The sequence below is a fragment of the Bacillus rossius genome, chromosome 8, assembly GCF_032445375.1.
Source record: "Bacillus rossius redtenbacheri isolate Brsri chromosome 8, Brsri_v3, whole genome shotgun sequence".
Lineage (NCBI taxonomy): Eukaryota > Metazoa > Arthropoda > Insecta > Phasmatodea > Bacillidae > Bacillus > Bacillus rossius.
Genome location: NC_086336.1, coordinates 37,534,772 through 37,552,407, shown reverse-complemented (window position 1 = coordinate 37,552,407; position 17,636 = coordinate 37,534,772). Strand labels below are relative to the sequence as shown.

Here is a 17,636-nt window from a genome sequence, read left to right as displayed (position 1 = left end):
TTCTGTGTCTCACCTGGACTGCACTTAGTTTCTCCTTGTACCCTTTTCATGACTCCTTGTGTTCTCATTATCTCTTCTCGGTTTTTCTTCCCCTGTTCTTGGTCTTTCTTCACCTCTTCTTGGTCTTCCTGAGTCTCTTCTTGGTCTTTCTTCGTTTCTGATTTGCACTTCTCTATCTCTTCTTGACTCTCTTCTCGGCTTTTCTTCAGCTTTTCTTGGCATTTTCCCCTCTCTCTTTCGTCTTTCTTCATTTCTTCTTTGCACTTCTCTATCTCTTCTTGACTCTCTTCTCGGCTTTTCTTCAGCTTTTCTTGGCATTTTCCCCTCTCTCTTTCGCTTATTTTCATTTCTTCTTTTTCAATATTCCTTACTTTATAACTCATCTTGACTACTTCTATGCTTTTCTTCAGCTCTTCTTTCATCTTCATGTCCTGGCTGTTCTCCTCTCCTTGGCTAATGTCCTCTTCGCAGTGTTCTTCACTGTTCTCTTCGCTGTTCTCTTCACTGTTCTCTTGACTGGTCTCCTCTCGGCAGGTCTCCTCTTCGCTGGTCTTCTCTTCGCTAGTCTTCTCTTCGCTAGTCTTCTCTTTGTTGTTCTTCTCTTCACTGTTATTCTCTTCGCTGTTCTCTTCTTGGCTGGTCTCTTCTTGGCTGGTCTCCTCTTGGCTGGTCTTCATTTCTCTGTTCTTCTCTTCGCTGTTCTTCTCCTGACCGGTCTTCTGTTCGCCGTTCTTCTCTTCGCTGTTTTTCTCTTGGCTGTTCTTCTCTTCTATGCTTATCTTCACTTCGGTCTTCATTTCATTCCTCATTCCTTCTTGGCCATGCTTCAGTTCATTCTGACCCTTCTTCATTTCCTCTAGGCTATTATTTGACCTGCTCTTCTTTTCTTCATGGTGGTTCTTACTCTCCTTCCTTCCACTCTTCATTTCTTCTGTAAAGTTCTCGATTTTGGTTACCATTTCTTCCGTATAGTTCTTTATACTGGCTAACATATCTTTGTTATAGTTCTCCCAAGTGGCTCTTATTTCTTCTAGGGCAACCATTATCTCCTTGTATTGCTCGTCAGTAAGCTCTTCAGTAGCCATCTCTCTTTAAATCATTTACTAATAATTAAACAACCTAAATAATAATAATTTTTTGAATATTGTTCTTAATTTTAAATGACTTAGACGAACCTTCTAATTAAAATAACAATAACTCTATTACATTCAAAACTATCACTGACTACAGTAAACTCAAACTAGCTCTAGAAAATTACAAATCCACTAAATTTCTAAATGCTAACTTTACTCTCGAAAAACTAAATCCTATTTCTTAACTGAATCCTAAATCTATTAATTAGGGCTATCCCACTTCTGACACCAAAATGTTACGATTTCCCTACGGGTTCGTAAAGGATAGCCCAATTAATAGATTTTATTTCACACACACAGTTTTATTTATTACCACTACTTGTCACTTACAAATAATCTTCTAAATTAGCAGATAATTAATTACACGTAAAGAAATGTCAATTCCCCAGTCACTCGTTTCACACACCTCGCTGGGCCGCACTTCCGGCGCAACTCTCGTCGCAGCACCCCTCGTGGGTCACTGCCGCGGGACTCCGTCGCCGCACTCCGCCGCCGCCGTCACACCCTTCGCCGAGATCCCACACGACGACTCGCTCGCAACTTCACTCGGGACTCCGCCGCGCCCGCGACTCTCGCCCGGAAACTCCCGACTCCACTGAACTCACTCACTCCCTGCCCTGGAACCTTCGTCCAAGGACTTCGCCACTCTGCCGCACCCGCGGCACTATCGCCCGGAAACTCCGCCGCGGAAGAACTCCCCACTCAGACTCTCTGCCCTGGAACCTTCGTCCAAGGACTTCGCCACTCTGCCGCACCCGCGGCACTATCGCCCGGAAACTCCGCCGCGGGAGAACTCCCCACTGAACTCCTCTCGAAGGTCGGCCCAACCTCCTTATATAGCCCTTGGGTTCCCGTCCAGAACAATCGGGCATGTCTCCGAGATATCGCACGACCTTCGCCGTCGAAATGCCCAGAAACGCGTCGTGAGTCCTCGAAGGACGCAGCGGCTGCTCAAAGAACGCCGATAAACGCAACAAGCATCGGGTTCCCACAAAACGCGCCGATAAACATGTCTGAGTCCTTTTATGCAGCAGTGCGGCCTCTTTTAAGTAACTCGATCTGAGGCAGGTGCGTGCTGCGACGGTCAGGATGTTGCGAGACAGTATGACACGAGATACCAGGGAGAGGATGCGGGTGGAAGGGGGGCGCAGACAGGCCGAACGAGCGCGGCGACGCCAAGCACTGCAGCCAAGCGCGATCGTAACAGTACATTTACAGGGGTTTACCTTTTTTTTTAGAGTGGCACCCATACTGTAAAAAATTACTGAGAAAACTACAGAGCTTTAACACTGCATGCACCGAAACTGATGTCACACGAGATGTAAACCTACCCCCAGTGTCGTCCCCGGCCAGTTCTCTTCAGCAGGTTCTTCTGGAAGTGGTCGGCTCCACAGCCAAACTGAGCTGCGGCAAACATTTGCAGCAATGTAGATGCTTTCCTCATTATGTTCACCGTCTCTTTGCGGATCTAAAAAAACACACACGCAATCTCACTCATTTGCTATGCTACAGTCTGTCTAGCAACTAGCAACAAAACAAACATTTCAATATTTTTATTTTTAATAATTTTAAGTATAATATTACTTATTAATTGAAACTCGATGTAGTGAAACGTAAGTTGTGAAAAAACTACAGCGAGAATGAGATATGATTAATTGGCTCTTTCAATATCATTCTTTAAACAAATTCTTGAACATAATGTCTAGACAGGTATGTATATATATATGCAAGGCCTTAAAAAAAGTACTAGGCATACATACCTCCTCATGACTATTCCCGGTCAAGGCTGGCTTCAGACCAGAACTGTAATGTTGGTGGCAGGAGCAGGTACACTTTTTCCCTTCTGCTTCGAATGTTGTCTCACCTGAAAGAGGGGACGATCTTCAGCTATCCTTCTTTGAATAACATAGTGTTCCAATAAAAAGTTTAATTTATTTATTTTATTGAAACTTTAGTGCAGAGTACTCTCAAGAACACACACACAGGAAAAGATTAAGTACTGCAGCACGTTATTTCTCTTTTTTAGTCACAGAACCAATGATAACTTGTTTAAAAGTGACTGTGGTACTCCTTTATTCATGGCTTCCAGTACAGGGTTACAGCAATGGCCAGCTTCACAGAAAATTATGCAAATAATTGGAAATGAAAAATTTTGACACTGTCTGGCTGAAAATAACCAGCAGAAATCAATATAGTAACAGTAGTTTTGATTAATATTGTTATTAAGTTTGTGGTTTTCTCACCTATGTCATGAACGGCTCTTTTTAGTTTCTTTATGGCATCACTTACCAGCCCTCAGCTAAGACAAACCAAACAAAACTGACCAGAAAATTATAGATATTTAAAATTACCAACCTTGTAAAAAATGTATAAACCTTTCCAAATCTGTTATTTGTGTCTTCAACTGCATTACTAAATGTTCTTTTACCTTTAGTGGATTTACAAGCTGTAACAAACATACAAAACACAGTGTTAGTAAATAATATACCGAAATATTATTTGTTTTATTAGTCTGGAATATTAAAAGTCAATAATTTTTACCCCCACAGAATACATACCTGACTAACAGCATAGTCCACTTGATTGCGTAGTTCATCTGCAGTCAATTTGTCTATATCATCAACATTGAGATTAAGCTTTCCTTTTAACTGATCTGAAAATCACAAAATTAACACATGATTAAATTATACAGTAGTAAAAATACATATGGGCAAACATGAGAGAATGAGATAAGATAGTGTACAACAAAAAGAAGAGTAAACAAAAAGTTTTTAACGTAAGATTATTACTGTCATAAACAGACTACAATTCAAAAAAGGTGAAATAGGCTCATAAACTGTGTATCTATAAAAGATACTAGATGCACAGATGCAAAGATGCACAGACACAAAATGTTGCAATGCAGTGAACAGAAAAAGTTTTATAAATGGACATACGTCGCTGAAACAACTATTGCCGTAACAGCTAACATCAATCAAATTCTGGCAGAGGGTAATGCCAGGAGCAAAACCAGTTCGAAAATTTTTAACACATACAGATGAGGAAACATAGCACTTGTAAGTAAGTACGAAAAGGAAAAATTCACTAGTTTTACTCTAAGTATGGTGGGAATTTGGTATTGTGTAAGGTGGGCTTAATGTTGTTCTGCCAAAATATTACGTATGGACTTGAGAAGTACACAGTAATTGAGGGATTCCTGTGCCTCCATTGACCCAACTACTTGTTTGGCTGCAATATTTTACCATAGACTAGTTTGAGGTAAGCACACGGTCTTGTTATGTAAACATTTGTCGAGAGTTCAGTGCAAACAATAAATTATTTTAAATAAAAGGTTTAAGGTCTATTTAGAAGAAAAACTACCTATTGTAGCCGTTACCATGGTGTGGCATCCAGAGGGAAGGTTTTTCGAAAAACATAAATTTTGCTATAACTCCCTTAATAAAACAAATATCACATCTGTATATCGTCAAGGGGTAAAAAAACAGGGGTTAGAGGACAAAGAAATTCACAACTTCCTTCACTATTAAATCTGTTACAATTTATTGTAAATCTTCCAAATACGTAACATCTAAAATAATCTTTTACAAGATGAATCATTCCCGCAGTGTACTGAAAAAACAGGGGTTTGAATATAAAAAAAGAATAACTTCCAAACCATATACACTATTGGATTCGTTATTATTTATTTTGAACTTTTTAAATATTATGTTAAACTTTTGTTGAAAAATTTTTTGACATGACCAACCATTACTGCAAGGGGTGGAAATAAGGGTTGATAGATGAAAAAAATCTAACTCATTTAGTAGGTATACTATCAATTACAATTTACTGTAAAATTCCTCAAAATTATCTAAAACTTTTGTCTGAACAATTTTTGATGAGACAAACTAATACTGCAAGAGGTTGAAATAACAAAATGGTTTAAAAAAAATTCAAAACTTCCTGGCTATGTAGCTTATACCATCAGATTTGTTCAAATTATTGTAAACCTTCTAAATAAAAATTTTATTAATTAAAACATTTATTTTACTATGTAGTAAAATCTGATTATTTTTTTTATTAATATTTATGGTGCCATGCCTTATTCTGGAGCAGAGTGACATTTACACAAAAAAAAAATTACAGAGAGCAGTTTTTCACTTCATGAAATGTTTTTTGATCATTTTGTAAAGACACATTGCATTAAAACAAGTAGTAAATCAGTATTAACCATTCTTTAGAGGCTATATTAGGGTAGTTACCCTTGAAAAACGGTAATACCAGGTTAACGGTTACTTAGGTTATGGGCAACATATTCAACATTAAAAATAGGGTAAAACAGGTTAAACTGTTTCTTACATTATACGATTATACATAATGTCTATAAAAGAATGTCCCAAATTCAATAGTTTAACTTGACTAGTTACAACAAATCATACTTCAAATTGAAGGTAAAATAACCTAGTTTTTCTTACAAATGTTCAATATGTGACCTTTTAGTTATACGGCACACATCCAACCTAAAGTACAATTCTTCCCACACTTTGGTTAACATGTCCGGAGTAATGGAAGCAATAGCCTCTTTAATTGTGTCTCTTAACTCTGGCAAATCATTAAGTAGTGGCAGAACGTGGATATGATCTTTTATAAAGTCCCAAAGGAAAAAAATTGCATGGCGTTATGTCAGGTGAATGTGGAGGCCAGCAAAAAAGAGCTCTCGTCTCAACCATTACGAACAATTCAACGGTCAGGCACTTCAACATTCAACCACTTTTGTACAAATTAAACGCATGTTGAACTGAAATTACAAATTCACTCTTAGCAAATTGCAGGATACACAGCTCAGGAGTCGCCGTTTTGTGTAGGCAACGCTGCAAGCGAGAAAACATTCGTGCACGCGCTTATCTAAAACTGTTTGAGTTACTCTTTGATTGTGACCTTGAGCCAAAACTCCACAATGCTTACAAGATACTATTAAAATTATTAACTGGGCCATTCTCTTATGGACACGCTGTATTAGCAACAATAATAGTACACAATGTAGTACAGCCAATTTAACACACCATTTAACCTATTTCATCTATTATTTTGAAAATAGGATATTAGTAAATCCTTAGAACTAATAATTAATTATGTATGTCTTAATGTTCAACTTGCATAGGAAAGATGAAATATTAGCAAGTCCTTACATTAGTTCAACTCAATTATCACAAGTTGAGGTGTACTAGGTGTGGATATCTGAGGTTACTAAATTGCCGATTTTCCAGGCTTGATTCAAGAGTATTAAAATAAAAAAAAAACAAAAAAAAAAACCAATAATTTCTAACCACAATGGACAAAATATAACCTCAAATGTGGTGATATATACATACAAAATACTAGCTGCTAGAAATAGATGATGACCTTGGATTCAGTAGTTTCAGTGCTTGGTGTGAAAAGTAGCAGAATTTTAACAAATGAGTCCAGTTAGTAAAGTTTGTGTATTTTCATGTATTTCTGATCATATTAAATATGTGCTTCGTCAAGCCGGAAGTAGGTACGTCAAAGAAGCTTACGCCAAAGTACGCAGTCTTCATGAAACTCGTATTTCTCGCGGACAATAAAACAAGGAGATGGAAGTCGCCATTTTGAGGCTATGAATACAACCCTTAAACTACAGCACAGAATATCAACTTGAGAAATTGTTGTTAGAATTTTGCGGAAAAAATGTCAAATCAACTAGAAGAGTTTTGATTAAAAAGCCTGGAGAATTTGTAAGGCAAGAATAATAGTAATAAATGTTGACAAAACTAACATTCATACTACACTCAATGTAATTTCTTGTCACATACAAAAATTGACTTAACACAATCCATTATGATAGGTCAGTGATTAATAATTGTGCATACACGTGGAGAGGAAGGCTTTGTTTTGTCAAAACAAAATTTGAAGATTACCCCAATAATATGAATTTTGAAAATTTTTCAATGTGGGTGAAAAGTAAATTACCGCAGAATAACCCTGAAAAATCTGTTATCATGGTGTTTAATAGAACCAAAAACCTTCAGCATCGTTCCAAAAACAAGGCACTCACAACTGACTAGTAACAATGATGAAAGCTAATCTTTTGTTTTCATTCAAAAGTAAGCCTGAAAACAATCATTTTTTTAGCTACACCATAAATGAGACTTGGTTCATCATAGTTTGTTCAGTGATTCCTTTGCAAGGTCTTTTAAATTCATGCATATCTGCAAGATGATTGTATAAGTTAATGACCTAACAAAGAATTCAAACAATATGCAATTACCAGTCACCATTTAAAATTAAACACCAATTTTTTAATCCAGATAACTAGTTTCAAATTCCTAGGACATTAAAGTGACCAAGCGAGTGACCTCACCATGGTAGGAGAAGGCTGAGAAGGCTGTTGATGTACATGGGAAAGTCCGAGAAAGCTCTTTTGCTTCTTGTTGCGTTATGTCAATCAACCTCGTACATAAATCTTATTCATTTGTCACACGTTAGCCACAAATATAATAAAAAATATATTTTTTTTCTCACTTTATGATTAAGTATAATTCTGAAATTTCAGAAGGCAAGATTACCATGAAAAGTCAAAGTAAAGCAGAAAAACACTCTCTATTCAAACTTAAAATACACAGAAAAATGATTTTAATGTTTTCTTTAATGAATTTAATAAGAAAAACTACAACCAAATTATACCTATCCTATTTCAGATAATAAATTTTATGAAGAACTAATTTATTAGGCATTGCGCAATGAATATATTTTGCGCAAGATTCTAGTTTAGTGGCTGAACAACACAACTTTTGGAATTCTATAAATTTTTTGGTATCAGCCACTGAACTAGATATTTATTAAATATTGCTTTCATAAACTTTATTTTTCATTGAAGAACTCACCCAGAATAACTTTCTGGCGCTCCAGTATCACGCACTGAGGTAGTCCCGCCTCCCCTGTTTCGTACGCGTACTTCTCCAAGTCTTCCAGCTGCGACTTCAACTGTGAGATCAGCTCCTTCTGCTTGGATCTCTGCTCAAGCATCTTCTCTTCCAAGTCCTCACCTTCCTGACACCAATACAAACACCAATCACAAATAAGAAAAAAAAAATTACATGCAGACGTTCAAATACCTGTACCCCCGTAGGTCAACGACACCATGTAAATTTTTCTGCAAAATAGAAAAGGCAACCTGTCCATGATTTGGTTCTACATAGTGGAATAAAACACACAATAGAAAAAAAAAGAGCCATCCCTATCTCCAAATAAACATTTAAAAATGGAATATAAAAAAATGCAACTTGTAAAGTTGGGTATAAATGTTAAAATAATATTGATAATCACACACTTAAGGTGTTTTTGAACATTTTCTATTGTAAAGTTTTCCATTAATTATTTTCCAGAGAAAATGTTCATTGAATTTTGATAAATAACATTCTGTCATAAGTTGTAATATAATCGTGAATTTCATACTTACAGGAAGTGATTCTGAATACAACTTCGGCCTGACATTTCGAACTTCAGGTATTCCACGAAAAGCAAATGCTTCTAAATCTTTGAGCAAACTTTCCTTTTCACTGGGTGATGCTTCAACAATCTGGCGCAAGCGGAACTGAACCTACAACAATAAAATATTTACCACAAAGGCCACAAAATAATCCAAAAAATAATTTCTACCAATGTCTAACAATCTTCAAATGCATTTATAATGTTAGTATAACCCACATAGCTACAGAAAATTTGAAAAACAACAAAAAATTACCTGAGCAAAATGTGTCGTCAAAGCTATTAAAGAAGAGTTGAGCATTTCTTGTTGTTCTTCAAGGTCTCTGAGTCTTTGGGATTCCATACACAATCTGTAATAGCAGATTAAACAAATTAAAAATGTTCATCCTGCATAGATTTGAATTTTTTAAAAACTATTTTATTCATAAACACCACAAACCCAAAATAGTAGCCATTAAATATTTTTTTTTTTTTTTAGTATTGTCAAATAAATTTGTGTACCAAATATTTTAATGCAGAGCTATGGAAAAATTCACACTAAGACCTAAAAAAAATTAATGAAATACTTAACCTCTTTCCATAGGTTTTAATAAATCAAAAATATGTACGTTATTATGCAAAAACTAATTATTACTATTAGTATTGATACTAAGAAAAATCACTAGCACAATGTTGTAAATTAAATAGAACAATAAACACTAAAGCAGAGCTGTTTGTGGGTGAAGAGTGAGGAGATTGAGATAAAGTATTCAATAATACCTTTAATAAACATATTAATTTTAGTTCCATGAGCTGTTACATACGTTTTAGCCTCCCCCACTTCAAGGTATGAGGACAACATGCCTGCTCCAGACTCCAGGGAAGCCTCATTTAAATTAGCATAGCTCAAAAGGGTGTTCATGAAAACACTGGGGTCTGTCATGATTGCAAACCACCATCATAAATTGGAAAATTAACACATTACAACTTCTCTCGATTCCAACACTTAAAACATAAACCACAAAAACTCAACATACAAAATACCATTTATTCAACTGAAGGGATGTTTCTGCCCAACTTGTCACTTGCTGAACAGACAAAATAAAATATCAAACACAAAATTCTTGATTCCCAGTCCCTGCATCTAGGACTTGATCCTCTCAATTGTGTGACTGAAAGAAAACTGAACCATTGAAGACTATGACGGCCAAAATGCTCAGCCTTGGCAAAACAATTAAGTAGGCGGCCAACAAGTAGTTAAACCTCAAACTTCAAATCCAAATAATTATAATTATAATAATAATATTGTCGAGTCAATGCCTCATACCTATGTATAATAAGAAAAAATCTCACCTATTTAAAATACAAAATGCAAAATTTATTCCTATGTCATTATAAAACCTTATGATAAAAACATTGCTCTAAAGAGAATTATTTATTTAATATCTTTGTTTTATTAATTATTATTTTTGGTGGTGATGGGGGAAACTTAAATATATAAAGTGACAATGGACATAGGATGTCTACAAATACCTGGAGAACCAATTTCAGGACTTTTTCAAGGACCTTTCGATTAAGTTTTCTGACAACTCTTTTTATATATAACTAGATAATGCCCGGCATGCGTAGCAATGCCTCAATCAATTTTTTTTTGTAATTTTTTAAATGTATATTAAGCATCTCTCTTTATCTCTCTAATTCTCTCTCTCTATATATATCTCTATAACTCTCTCTATCTTTCTATTTATATCTCTATCTCTCTATATATCTTTCTACATATATATATCTATATATCTTTCTCGCGGACCCGACAGACATTGTCCTGCCCAAATGTACTTTTTGTGAGATATGGATATGGCGGTAAGTATTTCTACGCTGGACATTTTGTATCTTCTCATTATACATACCCCTCCTCTTGGGCACGCCACTGCCGTTACCAAAAACCTTTCCCATGGTTACACAGAAGGCAACAACAATGCAAAAGCCCGTTGCCATGGAGGCTAATTATCAACAATGCTTAGTTTATTTGCTTTTAAAGAGTGTTTTTTTAGTTTTTTCTTAACTCAGAATCGAGATAAAATATCCAATTGTGAATCCAAACCATCCTCGAATCCCCGTGAACTCACACAAAAAATTTCATCAAAATCGGTCCAGCCGTCTAGGAGGAGTTCAGTGACATACACACGCACACAAGAAATATATATATAAAGATAAGCAAAATGAAATATTATACAAAACAGATCTGTAATTGCAGGAACATATTTTAGAAACAATAATTTACACATAATTAAAAGTGGACAGTCTTCAACCATAAACTAAAGCAATGCATCAGAAATAAAAAAATGTAAGTTAGCAAAAACTGTTCTGAAGTAAGCTCTATCTGGTCGCCCAAGTTAGTCATCATTCTGAACGCATGGAACAACAACAGCCTAAGTCATGCAATGCAAACATAACAAATACCATTTTGGTTTTCCTTTTACATCAAAATGTGTGATAGCAAATATCATAATACTACAATATGGGTAACTTTGGCCAATTAGCATTCGCAAAGTGCAAGAAACTTCACTGCATTGCTTTCAAACTATTTTCCAATCCACGCCATTAGATGCCACTACTGTAACTAGTCTCACCCATTTAAAACATATTGTACAAAAACGTAGGTACACTCCACACATCCAGGTTCGCCGACATCACTTGTCTCGTGTATTTCTCACCAGTTGCCGATATTGTCCCTATTACAATATGCAGCTATAGTACCGATGTAACTGATATGTAGGGACCTTCCTACATGTGTATACTATCAAGTAAATTTTAAATTGGAGGAGGAACTATCATGCTGGTTGCTCCATGGCCTTTGTGGGCCTCAAATGTGTGGTTTCTCATGGCATCTTTCACAAACATTATTTTTTTTTTAACCCCAAAAAAACAAACTGGCACATGCACATAGAGCTCATAAATATCTGGAGATTCATCACAAAAGGCCGCTGGAAATAAAGTTTTCCTTGATTTTGTGACATTTGTGACCAGTCCATTTTTTTTTTTTTTTTTTTGCTTTTCCCCGTGACTTTCGAGACCCTGTTGCAGTTACCCCTGCGAGGTGTTGCGCACTGCCTAGCGCTGCACTAGACAAGCTACGCCCTCCACTCACCCGTGAGAGGCCTGCGAGTAGCACGCCACCTCCTCGTCGCAGGCGTTGGCCCCGACCGGCGGCCACCTCTCCCCGGTGGGCTTCCCGTCGCAGAACTCCATTTCCTCCAGCTCACTGAAGTTCTGCACCTCTTCCATCATCCTGCCCTGTTCCCGGTGCTCGCACGGTTCACCAGCCCAGATACTCTCTCCGCACGGGACTCGGGCTCGGCTGCAACACACACTCCCAGTTCAGTAGGCTGTACTTCCTGACGGTGGCTGAAACTCAACAGGAGAGAGAGGGTTGAAATGGTCACTAAACACCTACAGCACGTGTCTGAACTGTGGCTGATTTGTCATGTGTGTGAAAAGGCTAATTTGTCATGTGTGTGAAAAGGCTAATTTGTCATGTGTGTGAAAAGGCTAATTTGTCATGTGTGTGAAAAGGCTAATTTGTCATGTGTGTGAAAAGGCTAATTTGTCATGTGTGTGAAAAGCAGCAAACACTGCAGTGCGCCACTATCAGACCAACCTGTAAATTATGTATCATTACTTACAGAATCATTAATATGTTATTAAAGAGATATTTCGGAGAAGTGCTGTTGATAGTAATAATTTCAAAGGTTGTCAAAAAATGTATCCTTAGAAAATAATATTAGTAAAGTACCTAATTCACTTTTAAGAAAATGAAGGAAGAATCATTCATAAACTGTATATCTTTCAGTGGCTCAACATAAAATTTGAAATTTGAATACTATTTCCAAAAAATTTTAAAAATAAAAAATATTTTATTATTCTCTCATTAAATTAATGACACTTTTTTCAACTACAAACAAAATTAAATTTTATATCTGAAGTAAAATTGTACAAATTAAGTACGTCAAACACAGGGTGTCTACCAGATCTAGTAAATTAAATTCCCTGATTTTTCCAGGTTTTCCAGGTCTAAAACTGAATTTTTCCAGGTTTTCTTTAACACAATTAAGACATTCCAAGAAACTGAAAAAAATTGCATAATATTACATTGACGGGTTTCAAACAAAATTAAATTAGTAAAAAAATTACCTTCTTCCAAACGTGGCTAAAGTGACTCAATTGATGGCAAATAAAACATGCTGCTACAAATATTTCACACACTTCCTTTTGCAAAAAAAATTAGTAAAAGGAAGCTCCCATCAATTTCGCAGTGACTCAACTGTTGCGTCTATTGCACTTACTTCAGAACGAGCCAAATCCAACATTCGAGCCTTCTTCAACTGCAATGCCTTGATCTCCTCTTCAACTCTTCTTTTTTCTGCCTTCTTCTTGTGTGTAGCTTCCTTTTCTTTTTGTTTTGTTTGCAGGGCTTCCTTACGCCTACAACTAGCATTTCTTACATACTGCTCTACACCTCCAGAACGTTGAACAAAGTCATACATCTGTCTTTGTGCGATCAGTATTTCTTCCTGCAAGTTTTCAGTCAGCTGATTAGAATTCACTGAAAATCCTCTTTCCAATGATGCATTTCCATGGGAAAGTACCAACACCATCCTCACAAACTTTAGAAGGCCTGTTTTGGAAGCTACTGTATATGCCTTGATGTCGTCCCAGGTGCTCCCGTGGCTCGCACAGGTCGTTATGCCACCTCTGTGCCTCACCGGTCGGCGTGTGTGGTCGGTGGTAGTGTCTCAAACGGGTGTAGGTCGATTGTCATGGAGAGCGGAGATCGACTCGAGCCCTAACGGGACCTGCCAGTACGCGCCAGTTGGCCTTCACCCCTCGGCGCGAGCAGTCGTGTGCGACTCGCGGAGTTCGGCGATCGGTGTTCGTGTGCGTACCGAGAACGTGACAAGTTAGTCGTGTGTGTGGTCCAACCACTCCTGCCTGCCACCGAGAGACGGAGTCTCGTGCTGTGAACTAGCCCACAGCAACCACCCCTGTTACCCAACCACGCATCAACATCGGCAGGACGACAGCCTTAAGAATGAGCATCCACAAGTGATCAAGGCGCCAGTCTTCTCGAGAAAAAGACGAGAACAGTGCTGCAGAATCTTGCAAGGAACATACCAACTGATATGATCACTCAATGTTATCAGCTTCTTGTCCTGATAGCCACCTGTTTTGAAGACAACATTCTAAACTGTACTTCACACGCTGTTTCCTCACACCCGAATTTAAAGCGACAGACGGACATAAGCAGGAAATTCCCTTGGTAAGATTGTACTTCAGGAGACTTTTGTCTTGAAGTTTTTTTACCATAACCTTTAGACAAGTCCTATCATTTTTCTGTAACAGGACAGACTTTTCTGGTACTTTCTCTTTCTTGATGGCATGGCGTACTGCATAACCCAACTTGATATTGTTAGCAGTCAATAGATTTTCCTGGTTATCTACATCCAATCGAGATATATTGCGTTTCTCCCTAAAGCTCTTCAGTACTTCTGGTTTCAAAATTTTCCTGCCAAAGCTAATAAAACCAGTGAATCATAGACAAAAAGTGCCATGGGTGCTTCACTTTGGAACATTGAGGGAAACAATTCCAGCTCTGATGCCAAAAAATGGAAGAATGTCAATTTTACTTTTAGAAGATTATCTTTAAGAGCACATTTCACTACACTGAAAGAGAGAGATGAAATATAAACTTCACTAACAAATTTCTTTAGGTGGGGTAACGTTTTCATGGCACGCTCAGCAACTGCAGTATTCCATCTGATTGCACAAAATTTCTTGGGAAAAAGCTCTGATCCAGTTATTCTAATGTAATCTGCCCTCCTTGCAGATATGTGCTTTAACAAATAGTAACTGTGCCTCAAAAAACTAAAAACGTCCCATTGTGTAACAGAAATTCCAGTTTTGAAAGTACCATGGACCGTATGAAGCCCACAGCTACCAATTTCTAGCAACAATGGTGAATCTTCACCAAAAGTGTCTGTGATATGTATTTTCAACGCTAACAAAAATATCCAGTTTACGTTGAGGGCATCCATAAATACTTAAAATTAAATGCACCTATCGGTATAATCTGAACGTGGGAAGCACATGCTGCAGCACGTCACGTCAGCAGGATAACAGACCATCTTGAACCAGTTTGTATCACGTGATTTGATGCCACTTTCGAATCCGATGGTAAATAAAAGAATTTGGACGTGGGAACTGTTCGTTATTTGCCATTCAAAAATAAAAATGGGAGGGGATACACATGATGCCACGTCAATGCAAGCTGATCAATAAACAAAAAACGTATTGCCAACTACAACCTACCAAACAAAAATTCCCTGATTTTTAAAAAAATTCCCTGATTTTTCCCTGATTACAAAATTCCCTGATATTTCCAGGTTTTCCAGGTTTTCCAGGGTCAGTAGACACCCTGCAAACATGATTATTTAAAAATATATTTTTGTAATCCCATCTCAACCTCTCAAGCTTGTTGGTCACTTAGTAAAATATAAAAATAAATAAAATAAAATATAATGCAATATTTTCATGTGGTTGTAACAAAGTCATAATCGATTTAGCTAGGATTCATTTTTAGAAAATGTCATTTTATCCGTGTTTGAATAATCAACTTTATAGATAATCAACTTAAACATAAATGACTCTTCCTGACATCTATTGGCAAGTAATATTACCATTTTTTTTAATTGGGAGCAACTAACTGCTTTAACGACACAACACTAAGCTACTCCAGTAGGTGGCGTTGTTAAGCAACACTAAGCCAATGAGTGTTTGGTTTGAGGTTATACCAAGAAAATCAATTGTTTACTTATATTATTTGTGTCTTTTTTACTCATGTGTTCACTTAAAAATGCCTAAATGATCTTTGAAAAAAACGCTTAGGTATTATTATGTCTGTAATATCCAAAAATATTATTCATATTTCATCGTTTCATCAGTATGTAATTCGTATTTAAATGTAATTAGTAAAAAACCCAATTTACCAACAAAAAAAAATACCGGGCAAAGCTAGAATGTGTGTATCACCTACCTGCCTCCATAGGCTATGCTGGTTCTCTTTCTGTTGTGCTGTTTGGGGTGAGTATTGAACTCACCTCTCACAAAGAGTGAAAGTTGGAGAGGAGGCTGATACTTGAAATATGGGGCTGGTCCCAGAAGGTGCATGAAATTGAGTCATGTTAGGGTGTTGGGGTCGAACCAGTGACCCTCGCCACGTGAGTGTGAAGAATTAGCGATTACGGCCACGGAGGATGCTGCTTGGTGCTTCATGCCAGGGACTGCTCCAAAGCCGAGCAAGCCGGGCGATTGCCCAGGGCCACGGCTAGCAGGTCTCAGCACCTGCCCTTTACTATGAAATGTCTATTGTTTTTTATTCAATTATAAACCCAAATTCATTATATAATGATGAACTTTATTTAATCAAATTTCAATAAGAACATCAAAATTTCTTAAAGTAAATTACCAAAACCATTGATAAAAACTGATTTCCAGACTGGAATGAAAACATTGGTTTATTGTTCAAATTTTTTAGGGGAGGGCTCAGAAACTCCCAATTCATCTGTGTGAAGTTTTTGTGCATAAAAACATATTACACTGTGAGTATTGTCCAACATAATTATTACATACATACTAGCTAGAATTTTAATTAGTGTTCACTTTCATGTTTGCCTTTTCTGCTCATTTTTATGTTGACGAAAGAGATACTTGTGGGCTAGGCTTAAAATAACAGACTCTTAGGACCTCATTTTCACAGCCAGGTCATTCTGTGATTCATCCAAAAAAAACCTAGCATTACAAAGAAGCCTTACATTCATCCATGAACCTACATTTATGATATACCCATGTTAGTTACCTGTTAATTATAATATTCTATAACCTTCCAATAGTTCATACTGATAGGTAGTGAAATAACCATACATAAATATTATGAGGAGTTTTCTTTTAACTATAAATGCTTAAACAATTCTTCAAACTCAGGGATTACCCAAAAATATTAGGTTAACAATTTATTTAGGTAAAATGTACCTATCTGAAATGAGTGTTGGTGTAACTATAACTTTGAAATGACTTATTTGCAAGAAGTGCATTTCTAATAGTGTTTTCAGGATAATTTTTAGTCTTGAAAAACCTTACCCATTTTAAGTTACAGAATATGAATAATTACAGGAATCAATCAAACAAGTCGTTACAAGAGGGCCTAATCATGCAACATCTACACATAACGTTTGTCTTTTCCAGGAATTTTGTTTATCAAGTGTTGATGAAGTTATTTTACATTCTGCATAACGAATGGTGTTGGGAGAAATAAATTTATTTCTAAAGAAAGTAATAATGGAACACAATAAATGCAAGTGGCATAGTCAATTAATATGAACTAGCTTTGAGAAATAATGCAGGTCAAAGGAATCAAATTCCATTTTCAACAACAAAAACATTGAAAATCAATATTCATATTAGATATTACAGTGACTTATAATAAAACAATAATTACGAACCAGAATATCCGACATTAGTCTAGCTATGAAACTTAGACAACGGCGTAATACAATGCATCTTCGTTAGTAAGACAAATAATAATTTTAAAAAAAATTACTCTGATAATAGCAAGACGCAAACATCTGTCGTCTGCCAAAATATTTTTCACGTGTACCATAGATTTCATGAAACCGTAAAGTGTTAAGGATTAGAGAAAGTCTAAGTTTAGAATGCGCGCGCATCGCAGTCAAAATATGAAGGTCCAACAAAGACTCAACATTGATAAACTTGTATTTCCAAGCATGTTCCGTATTACAGAATATGGTCCTTGTTTCAAACTGAAGAAGCAGACTTGCAGACAGTGTGCATGCAAGACTAGTACATTAAAATGTACACGGCAAAAAAAATACATGACTGGATTGTGATTGTCAATGGATTTGCAAATTCGCCATATTATTGATGCTGCTGTAATAATTCATCAAGAGGAAAGATTTCAATCCGCCA

The 17,636-nt window shown here is 36.6% G+C and overlaps 1 protein-coding gene across 2 annotated transcripts in view; it reads right to left on the bottom strand.

The window, feature by feature from the left end:
- Positions 1–17,310, bottom strand: part of LOC134534745 (RUN domain-containing protein 1) — a 47,079-nt gene extending 29,769 nt beyond the window's left edge. Inside the window, exons 1-9 of one of the 2 annotated variants that reach the window (XM_063373256.1) lie at positions 17,153–17,310; positions 11,746–11,955; positions 8,875–8,968; positions 8,590–8,730; positions 8,015–8,180; positions 3,692–3,786; positions 3,489–3,579; positions 2,894–2,997; positions 2,465–2,601 (exon numbers count right to left, since the gene is read on the bottom strand). In XM_063373256.1, the coding sequence (XP_063229326.1) occupies positions 2,465–2,601; positions 2,894–2,997; positions 3,489–3,579; positions 3,692–3,786; positions 8,015–8,180; positions 8,590–8,730; positions 8,875–8,968; positions 11,746–11,885 (968 nt within the window). In that variant the 5' untranslated portion in view covers positions 11,886–11,955; positions 17,153–17,310. The remainder of the gene's footprint in view (positions 1–2,464; positions 2,602–2,893; positions 2,998–3,488; positions 3,580–3,691; positions 3,787–8,014; positions 8,181–8,589; positions 8,731–8,874; positions 8,969–11,745; positions 11,956–17,152) is intronic. The other variant, XM_063373257.1, reaches the window with a different exon arrangement.
- Positions 17,311–17,636: the final 326 nt, after the last annotated feature.